Genomic DNA, 17798 nt, shown 5'->3' with positions numbered 1-17798 from the left:
CCTCATTGGTTGGTAAATTGATGGAGAAGATCCCGAGGGACAAGATTTATGAGCATTTAGAGAGGTTTAGGCATGCTCAAGAATACTCGGCATGGCTTTGTCAAAGGCTGATCGTGCCTTACGAGCCTGGTGGAGTTCTTCAAAAATGTAACTAAACACATTGACAAAGGGAAAGTGGTAGATGTGGTTTATATGGATTTTAGCAAGGCGTTCGATAAGGTCCCCCATGCAAGTCTTCTGGAAAAAGTGAGAGGGCATGGCATCCAAGCGGTTGCTGTCCTGTAGCTACAGTACTGGCTTGCCCAAAGGAGTAAGAAGTCTCACAACACCAGGTTAAAATCCAACAGGTTTATTTTGTAGCAAATACCATAAGCTTTCGGAGCACTGCTCCTTCGTCAGATGGAGTGGAAATGTGCTCTCAAACAGTGCAAGCAGACAAAATCAAGTTACAGAATACTGATTAGAATGCGAATCCTACAGCCAGCCAGGTCTTAAAGGTACAGACAATGTGGGTGGAGGGAACATTAAACACAGGTTAAAGAGATGTGTATTGTCTCCAGACAGAACAGCTAGTGAGATTCTGCAAGCCCAGGAAGCAAGCTGTGGGGGTTACTGATAATGTGACATAAATCCAACATCTCCGTTTAGCCAAGTTCCGCACACATGAGGACGGCCTCAACCGGGATATTGGTTTCATGCCACACTATCTGTAATCCCCACAGCATGCGTGGACCTGCAGAGTCTCACTGGCTGTCCTGTCTGGAGACAATACACATCTCTTTTGCCTGTGTTGATGCTCTCTCCACTCACATTGTTTGTATCTTAAAGACTTGATTAGCTGTAAGTATTCACATTCCAAACATTACTCATGTAAATTGAGTTTGTTTGTTTATATGTCCTGTTTGTGAACAGAGTTCCCACTCACCTGAAGAAGGGGCTTAATGCTCCGAAAGCTTGTGTGGCTTTTGCTACCAAATAAACCTGTTGGACTTTAACCTGGTGTTGTTAAACTTCTTACTGTGTTTACCCCAGTCCAACGCCGGCATCTCCACATCAAGATTCAGCACAGACAGCAAGGATTATTGAGAGAATCAACACAGAGCAAAGAGAAAGAACATTCTGGGTCAGGTTTGAGGAGCTGGCAACTAAAATATTCTGGAGTAAGAAAGGGGAAAATGATAACAAACTGAATAAGTAACAGGACATCAAAGTCTCCTGAGAGAAATTAATGTTGCAATAATGGTGATCATGAAAGTAACTCAATCATTTCGGGAAGTAAATCTGCTGTCTGTACCTGGACAGGTGGACAGACGGCTTCAGACCTATAGAAACGTGGTGGACTCTGACCTGTCCTCTGAAATGACTGAGCATGATACTTAGTTCAAAGTCCAATCAGGATTCTGGCCTTGGGTCACTGTCTGTGTTCTCCCTGTGTCTGCATGGATTTTATCCAGGTGCTAGAGGGACCTAGGTGTGCAAGTCCACAAATCCTTGAAGGTGGCAACACAGGTGGAGAAGGTGGTGAAGAAGGCATATGGTATGCTTGCCTTTATAGGACGGGGTATAGAGTATAAAAGCTGGAGTCTGATGATGCAGCTGCATAGAACGCTGGTTAGGCCACATTTGGAGTACTGCGTCCAGTTCTGGTCGTCGCACTACCAGAAGGACGTGGAGGCGTTAGAGAGAGTGCAGAGAAGGTTTACCAGGATGTTGCCTGGTATCCTCCATCTTAGCTATGAGGAGAGATTGGGTAGACTGGGGTTGTTCTCCTTGGAAAGACAGAGAATGAGGGGAGATCTAATAGAGGTGTACAAGATTCTGAAGGGTATAGATAGGGTGAACAGTGGGAAGCTTTTTCCCAGGTCGGAGGTGACGATCACGAGGGGTCACTGGCTCAAGCTGAGAGGGGCGAAGTATAACTCAGATATCAGAGGGACGTTTTACACACAGAGGGTGGTGGGGGCCTGGAATGCGCTGCCAAGTAGGGTGGTGGAGGCAGGCACGCTGACATCGTTTAAGACTTACCTGGATAGTCACATGAGCAGCCTGGGAATGGAGGGATACAAACGATTGGTCTAGTTGGACCAAGGAGCGGCACAGGCTTGGAAGGCCGAAGGGCCTGTTTCCTGTGCTGTACTGTTCTTTGTTCTTTGTTCTTTTGCTCCGGTTTCTTCCCACACTCCAAAGCTGTGCAGGTTAGGTGGATTGGCTATGCTAAATCACCCTTAGTGTCCAAACACATGTAGGTTGGGTGGATTAGCCGTGGTAAATGCACAGTGTTACAGGGATAGGGTCAAGGGAGGATTTCGGTGGGATGCTCTGCCGGAGAGTTGGTGCAGAAGCGATGGGCCAAATGGCCGCTTTATGCACTGCAGGGATACTATGATTTGATTCCATAAATTGTGAAATGACACAGTTCATTAGGAGGCCATTTGACCCATTGCACCAATGCCAACTTTTATCAAAGAACTGCACAGTTAGTACCGATTTCTTCTATTTGTGAATAATCCTGAGATTTCTCCTTTTCAAGAAATTGTCCAATTCACTTTTGAAAACTCTGAAGTCAAGAAAATGAACATGGAAATATGTGTTTACACAGTGTCCATGCACAGGTGTGTGAAAATTAACAGTTTCTACAGGTGGGTTAGCTTAACGTCCGTAGTTGGGAAATTGCTGGAATCCATCATTAAAGAAGAAATAGTAGGACACCTGGACAAAAATGGTTCGATCAAGCAGACGCAGCATGGATTCATGAAGGGAAAGTTGTGTTTGACGAATTTACTGGATTTTTATAAAGATGTAACTAGTGCGGTTGACGAGGGGAACCGGTGGATGTGGTGTTTTTGGATTTCCAGAAGGCGTTCGATAAGGTGCCTCACAAAAGGTTGCTGCAGAAGATTAGGGTACACGGAGTTGGGGGTGAAGTGTTAGCGTGGATTGAGGATTGGCTATCTAACAGGAAGCAGAGAGTTGGAATAAATGGGTGCTTTTCTAGTGGACAGTTGGTGACGAGTGGCGTGCCGCAGGGATCGGTGCTGGGGCCTCAACTGTTGACCATATACATAGACGATCTGCAGGAGGGGACTGAGTGTAGGGTAACAAAGGTTGCGGATGATACTAAGTTGAGTGGGAAAGCGAATTGCGTGGAGGATGCGGAAAGTCTGCAGAGAGATTTGGATAGGCTGAGTGGGCGGGGATCTGGCAGATGGAGTATAACGTTGACAAGTGTGAGGTGATCCACTTTGGAAGGAATAATAGTAAAATGGACTACTATTTAAATGGTGAAAAATTACAACATGCGACTGTGCAGAGGGACCTGGGGGTCCTTGTGCATGAATCGCAAAAACTCAGTTTGCAGGTGCGGCAGGTGATCAAGAAGGCAAATGGAATGTTGGCCTTTATCACGAAGGGGATGGAGTATAAAAGTAGGGAGGTATTGCTGCAATTGTACAAGGTACTGGTGAGGCCGCAACTGGACTACTGTGTGCAATTTTGGTCCCCGTATTTGCGGAAAGATGTATTGGCCTTGGAGGGAGTCATGATGTGGAGATGCCGGCGTTGGACTGGTGTTGTGAGACTTCTTACTTGGAGGGAATACAGAGAAGGTTCACCAGGTTGATACCGGAGATGAGGGGGTTAGCTTATGAGGAGAGATTGAGTAGATTGGGCCTGTACTCGTTGGAGTTTAGAAGGCTGAGGGGAGATTTTATAGAGACATATAAGATAATGAAGGGGCTAGACAGGGAAGAGGCAGAGAGATTCTTTCCACTTAGAAAGGAAACAAGAACTAGAGGACACAGCCTCAAAATAAGGGGGGAGTCAGTTTACGACAGAGTTGAGGAGGAACTTCTTCTCTCAGAGGGTAGTGAATCTCTGGAATTCTCTGCCCATTGAAGCAGTGGAGGCTGCCTCGTTAAATATGTTTAAGTCACAGGTAGATAGATTTCTGATCAATAAGGGAATTAAGGGTTATGGGGAGCGGGCGGGTAAGTGGAACTAAACCACTATCAGATCAGCCATGATTTTATTGAATGGCGGGGCAGGCCCGAGGGGCTTGACGGCCTACTCCTGCTCCTATTTCTTATGTTCTTATGTTCTCTGACCCAATGATAGGAGGATTAGCACCTCAGATTCTTATACAATTTAAAAAATGAATTATATATCTATGAAATTTATTTCACATGGGATATTTAAAAGATCGTTTTCTAATCAAAATATCCTTATTTTCCCTCGTCGATATACAATCTAATTCCGCTCCCTGTACAACCTGTTACAGAGACTGGTCTCTCCACGGTCGCCACTTTATGTTGAATTATGGGGTACAACTTGTTTGAAATAAATCCCCAATTGTAAATCAATTCAAATTCAACAAGACTTAACCATCCAACATGAATGAACACTTTGGATGATAAATTCCAAAGATATATTTAACCATTGAAGGGAGAAAGGTAACAAATCAGAAACTTCAAAAGCAGTGTGTCAATTAACAGTAATTAGCAATAATTAACAGTAAGAGGAGAAAGTACAACTTTAACAATTGTAAAGACTTCTCCCAATTTGCTTGGTGAGTCAGGCTGAAAGGGTGAAGTGATAATCCCAAAATATGGATAACACATTAACAGAAACGGCTTCTCAAAACTTTATTTTATATTTTGGTCGATATGTCCCTGGGCCTGATGAAATATATCCTAGGATTCTTTGGGAGGCAAGGGATGAGATTGCAGAGCCTTTGGCTTTGATCTTTGGGTCCTCACTGTCCACGGGGATGGTGCCAGAGGACTGGAGAGTGGCGAATGTTGTTCCTCTGTTTAAGAAAGGGAATAGAAATGACCCTGGTAATTATAGACCGGTTAGTCTTACTTCGGTGGTTGGTAAATTGATGGAATAGGTCCTTAGGGTTGGGATTTACGACCATTTAGAAAGATGCGGATTAATCCGGGATAGTCAGCACGGATTTATGAAGGGAAAGTCGTGCCGCACAAATTTGATTGAATTTTTTGAGGTAACGAAGTGTGTTGATGAAGGTAGGGCAGTTGATGTCATATACATGGATTATAGTAAGGGGTTTGATAAGGTCCCCCATGGTCGGCTTATGATGAAAGTGAGGAGGTGTGGGATAGAGGGAAAGTTGGTCGATTGGATAGGTAACTGGCTGTCTGATCGAAGACAGAGGGTGGTGGTGGATGGAAAATTTTCGGATTGGAGGCAGGTTGCTAGCGGAGTGCCACAGGGATCAGTGCTTGGTCCTCTGCTCTTTGCGATTTTTATTAATGACTTAGAGGAGGGGGCTGGAGGGTGGATCTGTAAATTTGCTGATGACACCAAGATTGGTGGAGTAGTGGATGAGGTGGAGGGCTGTTGTAGGCTGCAAAGAGACATAGATAGGATGCAAAGCTGGGCTGAAAAATGGCAAATGGAGTTTAACCCTGATAAATGTGAGGTGATTCATTTTGGTAGGACTAATTTAAATGTGGATTACAGGGTCAAAGGTAGGGTTCTGAAGACTGTGGAGGAACAAAGAGATCTTGGGGTCCATATCCACAGATGTCTAAAGGTTGCCACTCAAGTGGATAGAGCTGTGAAGAAGGCCTATAGTGTGCTAGCTTTTATTAACAGGGGGTTGGAGTTTAAGAGCTGTGGGGTTATGCTGCAACTGTACAGGACCTTGGTGAGACCACATTTGGAATATTGTGTGCAGTTCTGGTCACCTCACTATAAGAAGGATGTGGAAGCGCTGGAAAGAGTGCAGAGGAGATTTACCAGGATGCTGCCTGGTTTGGAGGGTAGGTCTTATGAGGAAAGGTTGAGGGAGCTAGGGCTGTTCTCTCTGGAGCGGAGGAGGCTGAGGGGAGACTTAATAGAGGTTTATAAAATGATGAAGGGGATAGATAGAGTGAACGTTCAAAGACTATTTCCTCGGGTGGATGGAGCTATTACAAGGGGGCATAACTATAGGGTTCATGGTGGGAGATATAGGAAGGGTATCAGAGGTAGGTTCTTTACGCAGAGAGTGGTTGGGGTGTGGAATGGACTGCCTGCAGTGATAGGGGAGTCAGACACTTTAGGAACATTTAAGCGGTTATTGGATAGGCACATGGAGCACACCAGGATGATAGGGAGTGGGATAGCTTGATCTTGGTTTCAGATAAAGCTCGGCACAACATCGTGGGCCGAAGGGCCTGTTCTGTGCTGTACTGTTCTATGTTCTATATTTAAAAGATGCAAGCCCTCCTCAATCAGGTTGTCAGAAATAGCAAATTGGTTTATAATTTGGCTAGAGTGAGATAAGAACCAACTCCATTGGTTTTACCTAACGACACATGTTGTCTTGACCTTTCAAACAATGCTGTCATTTAGGCGAAGTGAAGATAAGAATTGTAGTTTAATGTCAAACAGTAATTGGTTAATGTGACTGTCGACCGATTTATACGAGGTTCCTGACACCTGCTCGCATCTCCTGCTGTTTTAATAGAGTCTGATGATAGATCAGACAGCTCAAATAAAGGTTTATTCATTACCCAACTTAATGTAGCTTGTCAAGGCCATAAAGCTTCCAGAGCTCCACCGTATCTTTCCAGACTGGCCGGAAAGAAACTATTTTATAATTCCCATTGATTTATGACTCGTGTACTTAATGTGTATTTATAAAACATAAAATATTAGAGATTTTGTCCTATCAGTTATTTTACCAACTTTATTAATATATTAATTGATCAATTGCTTATTCTTCAATTGTCTCGCAATTAATGACCTTTATTTGACTAACCTGGCTGGTTTCTGATAATGCAGCAATTGGTTTAGTTTTTAAAATGTCTTCTAGATTAGTTCAATGTGTCTTGTGACCATGTTAGTTCAATAAACTAAATTACATTGATTCAGGCAAGAAAATGACTGTCACACTAAAGTCAGTGATTTGGAAACTATCGACATTCAGTAACTTGTGAACTCGCTGGTGTTTCAGCAGGTGGGGTGACTCAGTCAGTCGCTGCTCACACAGTGTAGGTGAACAGCCTCTCTCTCCAGTGTGAATTGCTGGTGTTTCAGCAGTGAATGAATCAGCAAATCCCTTCATGCACAATGAACAGGAGAATGGTCTCTCCTCAGTGTAAACTCACTGGTTGTCAGCAATGTGGATAACTGAGTGAATTCCGTCACAGACTCGGATCAGGTGAATTGGCTCTCCCCAGTGTGACCACACAAATGTATTTCCAGCTGGGATGGGGAACTGAATTGCTTCCCACATTCACCTGCAGTGCGACTGTGCTTGCGTTCTGACAAGCCAGGTAATTGGCTGAATCCTCGTCTACATGCAGAACACGTGTACGGTTTGTCCCCACTGTAAACGGTGCTTTTTCCTTCCAAGTTCAAAATCCGATGATATCCAAGTTACAATAAATTGAGAAACTCCAACAGATCCTGTGGTGATGATAAGTCTGAGCTTCCCGACTGCAGATCCTCCCCCTCTGACACCCTGTCAAATTGATTTAAAATAGAATTTTTAAAAAGGAGTGAGAGAGAACCCACAAAAACACAAAGGCAGGTTGTGAAATTGAGCTGATTTAATCTGGTAATTTGTGGGGCCGGCACTGGGAAAAAGTGACCATGAAAGCTGCTGATTTTTGTAAAAACCCAACTAATGAGATGAACTCTAATTTTTCAAAACTCTCGAGAATACAGGCCCAGTTTGCCCAATCTCTCTTCATAATACAGTCCCACCATCCCACTGAACCTTTGTTGCACTCCCTCCATGGCAACAATACCCTTTGTGAGGTAAGGAGACCAAAACTGCACATAGTGCTCCAGGTGCGGTCTAGCCAAGCTCCTGATGGGTGGTACAGTGGCATAGTCGTTGGCACTGCTGCCAACGACCTAGGACCTCACAATGCCAGGGACCCAGGTTCAATTCCGGGCTTGCTTCACTGTCTATGTGGAGTCTGCACGTTCTCCTCGTGTCTGCATCGGTTTCCTCTGGATGCTCCAGTTTCCTCCCACAGTCCAAAAGACGTGCAGGTTAGGGGCGACTCGGGGATTTTCACAGTAACTTTACTGCAGTGTTAATACAAACCTATTTGTGGCACTAATAAATAAATTTTAACTATATAATTGAAAAAAGAGATCAACCTTCCTAATAGCTTGCTGCACCTGCATGTTAACCTTCAGTAACTTAAGGCCAAGGACACCCAGGTCCCTTTGTCCATCCACACTTTCTAATTTCTTATTATTTAGCAAATACTCTGCACAGTTGTTCCTTCTGACAAAATAGATTATGTCACATTTTTCCACATTATATTCTATCTGCCATGTTCTTGCCCACTGGCTGAGTCTGTACAAATCCTCCTGTAGCCGCTTTACATTTTCTTCAAAACACACATTCCTGCCTAGCTTTGTATCATCCGCAACGTGGAAATATTACATTCTGCCTCCACATCCAAATCATTGATATTATATTGTGAACAGCTGGGTCCCAAGTACTGATCCTTGTGGTACCTCACTTGCTACAGCAAGGCGAGAATGACCCGTTTGTTCCTACTCTCTGTTTTCTGCCTGTTAACCAATCCTCAATCCAAGACAATGTGTCACCACCTATCCCATGTGATTTTATTTTCCTTATCAACCTTCTTTGTCAAAAGCCTTTTGAAAGTCCACATCAATTGACTGGTCTTTATCAATGCTGATAGTAACATCTTCAAAAATCTTCAACAAGTTTTTCAAGCATGATTTCCCATTCATAAACCCAGGCTGAATCAGATCATGATTATGACAGATTCCAGCATTTTCCCTCTCATTGACGTAAGGTTAACAGGTCTGTAGTTCCCTGTTTTCTCTCTCCCTCCCTCGTTAAATAGGGAGGTTACATTTGCTGCCTTCCAACCTTCAGGAATCATTCCAGAATCTACAGGATTTAGGAAGATGATCAGCATTGCATCCACTATCTCTACAGTTTAAAGTTTAATTATTATTGTCACAATTAGGCTTACATTAACACTGCAATGAAGTTACTGTGAAAATCCCCTAGTCGCCACACTCCAGTGCATGTTCGGGTGCAGAGGGAGAATTTAGCACAGCCAATGCACCGAACCAGCAGAACTTTCGGGCTGTTCGAGGAAACCGGAGCCCAGGAGGAAACCCATGGAAACACGGGGGGAACGTGCAAACTCCGCACAGACAGTGACGCAAGCAGGAAAGCGAACCCGAGTCCTGGCGCTGTGAGGCAGAAGTGCCACTGTGCCACCGCACAATCTCTTTGAACACTCTGGAATATAGAACATCAGCCCGTGGGTTTTTTCAGCTTTCAGTCCCATTAATTTCTCCAATACAACTATCTTATAATAATTTCCTTCAACTTCAACTGGATTTGCTGTACCTTCTTTAGTGAAGACATACACAAAGTAATCATTTAGTTTTTCTGCCATTTCTCTATTCCCCAATCTGAATTGTCTGCTTGTAATGGACCCACATTTGTCTTAACCAAACACTTCCTTTTTATACCTCTATAGAAACTTTTACAGTCCATGTTTTTTTTTTGCTACATTGCATTCATATTCTACTCTCCCTTTCCTTATCAGTTTCTTGGCCTTCCTTTGCTTTTTTCTAAAAACCTCCCAATCTTCAAGTTTACACCTATTTCTGTCAACTATCTAACTCTTTTCATCTGACACAATCCTCTACTTCCTATGTGAGCCATGGTGAACTGTTCTTTTTTTTCGGGGGGGTGGCGGTTCCATCCTGTAGAAATGCATCGGTGCTGTATGCTTTGTAATTCTTCATTGAAAACTATGCATTGCCTAAGCACAGTCATTCCTTTTAATATATTTCCCCAATCCAACTCTGCCAATTTGCCCCTCATGTCTTCACAATTATTCAACTTTAAAACCCTGGCTACAGATTGAACTTCCTCACGACCAAACATAATGTACTGTGATCACTCTTTCCTAAAGGTTCATTTACAACTGGATTATTGATTAGCCCTTTTTCATTCCATAAGAGATCTAGAACAGTGTGTCCTCCAGTTGACTCCTCAGCAACCTGCTCTAGAAATCCATCCCTAACACACTCCAGAAACTCGTCTCCATAAGCATTAGTGCTCATTTGGTTTAACCAGTCTATGTGCAGATTGAAGTCACCGATGATCACAGCAGTGTCCAAGCTAAATGTTTCTCTCATCTCCTGATTAATCCTATGCCCCACATCACCATTACTACTTGGGGGCCTATAAACAACACTACAACTCTAATGTCCACTGCCCTTTGTTGTTTCTTAGCTCCAACCAAACAGATTCCACACACTGTTCTTCCGATCTGAGATCTTCTCTTACTACTGCACTGATCCCATCCCCTATTAACAGCACAACTCCACTTCCTTTCCCTTCTTGTCTGTCTTTCCCAAACCTTCAATATCCTGAATATTCAGTTCCCAGTCTTGGTCACCATGCAGCCATGTTTCCGTACTGAGAATTATATCAAACCCATTTACTGCTATTTGTGTCTTCAGATCATCTACCTTGTTCCAAATGCTGCGTGCATTCAGATAGAGCTCCATTAACTTTGTCTCTTTGGCACCATTCTGCAATCGACACATAGTCGATGCTTTGCTTTGTTTCTCCTGCCTTGTAGTCCCATTATCACTTCCTGTGACCAACATTACTCCCTTCCAATTTGGGTCACCCTTCAGGTTCTCATCCACCTGACAAACTAGTTTCAACCCACATTTCGACAACCTTCCAACATCTCTGAAAATAGAGAGGGCGATGGGAGAGGCAAGGATGAAGAGGAGGGATCTTATAGATCTCCAACTCAACAAGAACATTGATAGAATCTTGAAAACCCTCAACCTCCACCACCTAGAAGGACCAGAATATCAAGTGTATGTGGAAACCATCACCTCCTAGTTCTGCTGCAAGTCACACGCCGTCCTGATCTGTCCATCATTCAGTACGGAATGAAGAGAAATGCCCTCTATTTAAATATTGTGAAGACCGAAGCCGTTGTCTTAAGTCCCCACTACAAACTCCACTCCCTAACCATCAACACCATCCATCTCTCTTACTGTTCACAATCTTGGTGTCATATTTCACCCCAAGCTGAGCTTCTGACTAAATATCACTAAGAGCGCCTATTTCCACCTCAGTGACTTTGTCTAACATCATTCCTGCCTCAGCTCATCTGTTGCTGAAATTCATCCACTCCTTTGTTCCCTTGAAATTGGACTATTCCCAGCTGCCCACATGAAGATGGGGGAAATCCAAAACTCAAACAAAGCTGATTGATTTGTTTTTTACCCAGAATTCTAACCCCTAAATCTGTGCTGGAGATCATTACCATCAATAGAAAGAAAACATAGGTTAGTTCTGGAAGTGATTAACATCAATATCCAATCACTGTACTTACTTGTGAACTTGCTGGTGAGTCCGCTGGATGGATGAGGTAGTGAATGCCTTCCCAAACTTGGGTAGAATGAACGGTCTCTCCCCAGTGTGAATTCGCTGGTGTACATTGAGAGTAGATGAATGTTTGAACCCAGTCCCACAGTGAAAGCACTTGAATGGTCTCTCGTCAGTGTGAATACGTTGATGGGACATGCATTCATTGGAGCTTTTAAAGCACTTCACGCAGATGGGGCACTTAAAAGGCCTCTCCCCAGTGTGAAGTCGGTGGTGTATCAGCAGGGCGGAGGAGGTAGTGAATCCTTTCCCACATGTTGAGCAGGTGAACGGTCTCTCCCCTGTGTGAATTCGCTCATGTATCAAACGATCCGACAACCGAGAGAATCCTTTCCCACACGTGGAGCAGGTGTACGGCCACTCCCCGGTGTGAACTCGCCGGTGTAGCAGCAAGTAAGATGACCGAGTGAATCCCTTCCCACAGTCAGAGCAGATGAACGGTGTCTCTTCAGTGTGGCTTTGCTGGTGTGCTACCAGGTTGGATAACTTAGTGAATCCCTTCCCGCACTCGGAGCAGGAGAATGGTCTCTCCCCAGTGTGACTGCGCAGATGAATTTCCAACTCTGATGGGGATTTGAATCCCTTCCCACAATCTTTACATTTCCACAGTTTCTCCCTGTTGTGACGGCATTTATGTTCTGACAGGTAAGATGATTGGCTGAATTCTCGTCCACACACAGAACACGTGTATGGTTTCTCCCCACTGTGAACGGTGCTTTTTCCTTCCATGTTCAAAATCCAACGATAGGCAGATTACGATAAATTGGGTGACTCTGTCAGATCTTGATATGATGTTTGGTTTTAGTTTCCTGACTGCAAATCCTCCCCTTCTGATACCCTGTGAAATTGATTTAAAACAGAAAAAAAGTGAGTGAGAGAGAACCCACAAATCATAAAGGCAGGTTGTGAAATTGAGCTGAATGTATCAGGTAATATGTGAGACCAGCACTGGGAAAAAGTGACCATGAAAGCTGCAGGATTGTTGTGAAAACACAACTGGATCACTCATGTCATTCAGGCAAGAGAACCTGCCACCCCGTGTCTACCTACACATGACTCTAGCTTCTATGGATGAGAGAGACAGAGAGAGAGGGATAGAAAGAGGGGGAGGGAGAACAGGAAGGTGTAGAATATTATGCCTCTACAACTTGAGGAGGTCTCTTCCAGTATCTCTCAAACCCTCAGCCTCCACCACCTAGAAGGACCGGAGTAGCAGGTGCAGGTGAACACCATCACCTCCACGTTCCGCTCTAAGTCACAGACCATCCTGACTTGTCTGACAACCAGTTCTGGATGAACAGAAATTTCCTCTATTTAAATATTGGGAAGTTTGAAGATCTTCAGTCCCCGCTACAAATACCACTCCCTAGATTCAGACTCCATCCCTCTCCCTGACAACTCTCCTCAGCTGTTCACAAATTTGGTGTCATATTTTATCCCACGCTGAACTCCCAAGCATGAATCTGCATCAGTAAGTGGTGCACGAGCAGTGAGAGAGACCTGATCCTGAGCGTGACACAGTCAGAGGATATTTGGGGATTTGGATCAGAGTGGGGTTCTCTACATACGGGAAAAAAGGTGCTCTTTTGCTTTCTATAACATTTTTCACCATTCAAAAAGTGGTCTTGCCCTGCTGCAGGGGAAGAGGCTAGTTATTTGATATTTCAGCTGCGTTAAGCCTGCAGTGAGCTAACAAGATACGTGTGATCACAGCAAACTGGCCAGTTGGCTGGTTGGTGCTCAGTATAAAAGACAGTGTTTAAAAAATCATAGAAATCATAGAAATCATAGAAACCCTACAGTGCAGAAGGAGGCCATTCGGCCCATCGAGTCTGCACCGACCACAATCCCACCCAGGCCCTACCCCCACATATTTACCCGCTAATCCCTCTAACCTACGCATCCCAGGACTCTAAGGGGCAATTTTTTTTTAACCTGGCCAATCAACCTAACCCGCACATCTTTGGACTGTGGGAGGAAACCGGAGCACCCGGAGTAAACCCACGCAGACACGAGGAGAATGTGCAAACTCCACACAGACAGTGACCCGAGCCGGGAATCGAACCCGGGACCCTGGAGCTGTGAAGCAGCCGTGCTAACCACTGTGCTACCGTGCCGCCCATAACTGTGCTACCGTGCCGCCCAAAAATCTCGCACCTGGAATAAGGAAAAGTTATGGCCTACATATAGAAGTAATATTTGATTTGATTTATTATTGTTACATCTATTAACATACAGTGAAAAGTATTGTTTCTTGCAGGCTAGAGAAGGAAATGAAAGAATGTACTGTTACAGTCATAGCTAGGGTGTAGAGAAAGATCAACTTAATGCAAGGTAATATTCTTTCTTCCAGTACTCTCAAACGCTCAGCCTTCAACATCCAGAAGGACCAGAGTAGCAGGTGTATGTGAACACCATCACTTCCAAGTTCCGCTCTAAGTCACACACCATCCTGACTAATAGAAATAATTCAAAATAGAATTGATTAACGCAAGAGAAATAAAGCTAAGACATGACAGGGCAGCTCAGTCGAGTGGAATGCATGTCCTGTAATATGTGCAAAGTCATAGACACAACCGGTGTCCTGGATGACGACATGTACAGGAAGTGCTGTCAGTTGCAGAAACTTGAACTCCGGGTTTCAGAGATCAAGCAGTGGTTGGAGTGACTCAACAGCATCCCTGCTGCCTATATCCTCTGCACGGATTCCCATTCACTCACCAATCAACTTGCCCTTGCTGACCCACCGGTTAAACAATAACACAGTGTAAAATTCTCATGTGTCTTCTCAAGTCCCTCCATGGTATTAGAATCATGGAATCCCGACAGTGCAGAAGGAGGCTATTCGGCCCATCAAGTTTGCATTGACCACAATCCCACTCAGGCCCAATACCCATAACCCTACTTATTTACTCTTCTAAGCCCTTGACACTAGGCAGAAAGTTAACATGGCCAATCAACCTAACCTGTGCATCTTAGGAGTGCGGGAGGAAAGCGGAGCACCCAGAGGAAACCGACGCAGACACAGGGAGAATGTGCAAACTCCGCACAGACAGTGACCCAAACCGGGAATCAAACCCGGGTCCCCAGCGCTCTTAAGCAGCAGTGCTAACACTGTGCCACCATGCAGTGCCCTTTCCAGTTTCCAGTCACACAGATGTTTGAATCGTTTTCCACAGACACACTTACATTCAGGTTCTGATGAATCAAGTGACGCTGTCGGATTTTGATCTGATGTTTCCTTTGAGCTTTACACCTTCAAATACTGATCTTGTAATCCTGTAAGAAAATCATCACTGTCAGTCCAAATTAGAAATTAACAAACATTACTCTTGGTTTCAGTTTTGTGTGTCAAATCCTCTTCTGATCCCCTGTAAAAGGAGTTTCTGTAACCCATCAATGTGGGTCCAGGATAGAAATTCACAATGCAACAGGGTGACAGGTTGGCACAGTGGTTAGCACTGCTGCCTCACAGTGCAAGAGGCCTGGGTTCAATTTCAGCCTCGGGTCACTGTGTGGAGTTTGCACATTCTTCCCGAGTCTTCATGAGTTTCCTCCAGGTGCTGCGGTTTCCTTCCACAATCCAAAGGTGTGCAGGATAGGTTGATTGACCATGATAAATTGCCCCTTAGTGTCCCAAGATGTGTCGGTTTGGGGGATTAGTGGGGTTACGGGGATGGGTCCTGGATAAAATGCTCTGTCGGCGAGTCGGTGCAGACTCGATGGGCCGAATGGCTTCGTGCACTGCAGAGATTCTTTCATTCCGCGGCCTGGAGCAGGATGCTCGCGCATGCGCCCTGCTGCCCATTGCGCTGTAAAGATGGCGGCCTTTAACTGGGGTCTGGAGGCAGAAAGGCCTCCAGAAAGGGTTTGATGTGATGCCGGGATCGGGGTGATCTTAATCTGGATTAAGCATCTCCGCTGAGTGTTTATGAAGCCTCTCCACCCACTCCGCCGCCTCCATTACCTTTGTCAAATCCCCAATTTCTCTCTGATTCTAGAGCCGAGAAAACCACCTGACAGAAAAAGTGCAACCCACAGTGCGCATGCTCCCATCAGAGACGGCAATGCGCATGTCCAATTCACAATTCGCCACTGCGCCTGCGGCAGCAGCTTCTCTGCTGAGAATTGAGTACGTTTTGCACTGTAACCAATATTGGGCTGTTTCCTGGTTCCATTGTGATTGAAACAGCAAAAAGCACAACACAAAATTGTTAAATTAATTGATATTGTAACCGAATTGCTTTGGGCCTTCCACCCATTCTTTATCCTCGGCAGAAAAATCCATAAAGTTAGGTTTGAACTCACTAGAACCAGCGGTTCCTTCCACAGACACATTTAAACCACGTCTTGTCAGTAGGAATGCACTGATTGTGGCTGAAATCCTTGGAAGCTTTATAGCTGGAATGTTAACAGATGGGAAAACTGTGGAAACTGAGAATTTGAGTATGAATCCATTCACAACAACGATGTATCCGAATGTTTCTCTCCAGTGTGACTGCATCAGTAAAAGGAATGACTGAGTGAATCTTTTTCCACTGTCACGTAGTGATGATCTTATTCACTCTGTTATGTTTGCCCATCCGTTTTCAGCTCAGCGGGATTAATTCGGGGACATTCTCCTGTAAAGTTGCGGTGATAATGAGTGTCCTGGGGAAATGTGTGTCAATCCCCCAGCCCCGGACAGAGGGGAACTGACCATCCATCTCCAGCTCTAATTCCCAAACAGGAAATGCTGCCAATAATCAGCGAGTCAGCCTGAGTCTGTGGCCCCTCCCACCATCTGAAACCGTCACAATGCCCGGCTGATTGACGGCAGCTCCGGACCAATAGGCAGAGAGGGGGTGGACCTGGGGCACTGTGTGGGAGCGGTTGGCCCTCCAACCAATCGGAGTGAATGAGAGGCGGGGCCGGGACGTGGACAATCTCAAAAATTGCACCTTCTCTGACCCTTGAACCCACATCTTTATTTTATCTCCTCTCTTCATCTATACTGTCTCTGTGCTCATCCTGCCCACGAGACTCATCTCCTGCTTCCATCAAAATTTTCCACACTAAACTGATCACCCAACATCACCATGTCCACTGACATTTTTAATGGTTCTCTCTGTTCCTCTTTCTTTGAATTTTTTCATTGATGATCTGCCATCATTTAATTTCATTTGATTTATTATTGTCACATGTACTAGTATACAGTGAAAAGTACTGTTTCTTGTGCGCGATACAGGCAAGGCATGGAAGAGGAAACGAGACAGTGCAGAATGTAGTGTTACAGTCATAGCTCGGGTGTAATGAAAGATCAACTTAATGCGACTTATGTTCATTCAAATGTCTGATGGCAGCTGGGAAGAAGCTGTTCTTGAGTTGGTTGGTACATGGTACAAGATTGTGGTCCACATTGGTGGACTTTATTAACGACAATGTCAGCATGGGGGGACCAGGACATTTTGTTGGTGATCTGGACACCTAAAAACTTGAAAGTCTTCCCAGTTTTAAATTGGAAAAAATCTCTGTTCATTCAGTACTGGATGTGGGAGATGCAGTTTGATAATTTAGTAAGAGTGGAGGAATGGAGAAGGAAGGGGGTGAGGTAGGGCTGGGTGTTGTCAGTGTACATGTGAAAACTAACACAGTGCTTTTGGATGGTGTCACCCAGTGGCAGCATGTCGATGGGAAATAGGAGAAGCCAAGGATAGATCCTTGGGGAACACCAAGTACAAGGACCTTGGAGAGGAAAGGGAGTTTGGAGATGGGCCGGTTGTTTGGAAAAACAGTGGGTTAAGGGTTTTTCTGAGCATGGGTATTTAGAGACAAGTCTCGGAGAGATCCGTTAACAATATAAACAAATAAGGGGAAGTTTGGTAATCAGTTGTGGGAATACGGTCAATGGAACCATGGACAAGATGAGCACTCATAGGATATGAGGGGAGATAGGAGAGAATCTAAAGAGAGATGTGGGTTCAGAGGCTCAGACAAGGGGGAAATTAAGGGACAGTTTGTCCCGGTGGGCTTGTGGAAGGGAAGGAAGCAGCTGGTGGGATTGTGTCAATCTCAGTGACAAAGAAACTCCATGAGCTCCTCACACTTGTTTCTGGAAGTGCGGATGGAGGAGACAGGGGAGCGACCTTCAAAAAGAGCTAACAGTGTTACAGATAATAAAAAGACTCGATGCCGAGTGTGTTGAATACAAAGCTGATTTATTTGACTTTTCTCCAGAATATTAATACATTTAACTGGGTTGGAGCTTACTAATATCAGTAGAAATAGTGTCTAATGTTCAATGTTAATTCTGGATTTGATTGCCAGCGAAATCCAATCATTATAGTTGCTGGTGATCAGCTGGTCAGATGACTTTGTG

General features: G+C 44.6%; 1 protein-coding gene across 2 annotated transcripts; it reads right to left on the bottom strand.

Annotated features, from left to right (window-relative positions):
- Positions 1-4455: 4455 nt before the first annotated feature.
- LOC144481066 (uncharacterized) lies at positions 4456-15809 on the bottom strand. 2 transcript variants are annotated; one of them, XM_078200717.1, is made up of 4 exons: positions 15749-15809; positions 14630-14719; positions 11388-12278; positions 4456-7471 (listed from the first exon to the last, which is right to left on the bottom strand). In XM_078200717.1, exons 3-4 carry the CDS (start codon positions 12167-12169, stop codon positions 7387-7389), a joined length of 867 nt encoding a protein of 288 aa, XP_078056843.1. In that variant the 5' UTR covers positions 12170-12278; positions 14630-14719; positions 15749-15809; the 3' UTR covers positions 4456-7386. The 2 variants fall into 2 exon arrangements, with proteins under 2 accessions (XP_078056843.1, XP_078056842.1); XM_078200716.1 differs by lacking the exon at positions 15749-15809 and adding an exon at positions 15408-15503.
- Positions 15810-17798: the final 1989 nt, after the last annotated feature.

Source organism: Mustelus asterias, chromosome 30, assembly GCF_964213995.1.
Source record: "Mustelus asterias chromosome 30, sMusAst1.hap1.1, whole genome shotgun sequence".
NCBI lineage: Eukaryota > Metazoa > Chordata > Chondrichthyes > Carcharhiniformes > Triakidae > Mustelus > Mustelus asterias.
The sequence above is the reverse complement of the archived record's forward strand: the minus strand, read 5'-3'. Positions and strand labels throughout refer to the sequence as shown.

Excerpts from the sequence above, each read along its gene's own strand:
- LOC144481066 (XM_078200717.1), bottom strand. The coding sequence starts at position 12,169 with ATGGAAGGAAAAAGCACCGTTCACAGTGGGGAGAAACCATACACGTGT. Across the intron at positions 7,472-11,387 it reads ACTCACCAGCAAGTTCACAA|GGTGTCAGAGGGGGAGGATC; the intron begins GTAAGTACAGTG and ends TCAATTTGACAG.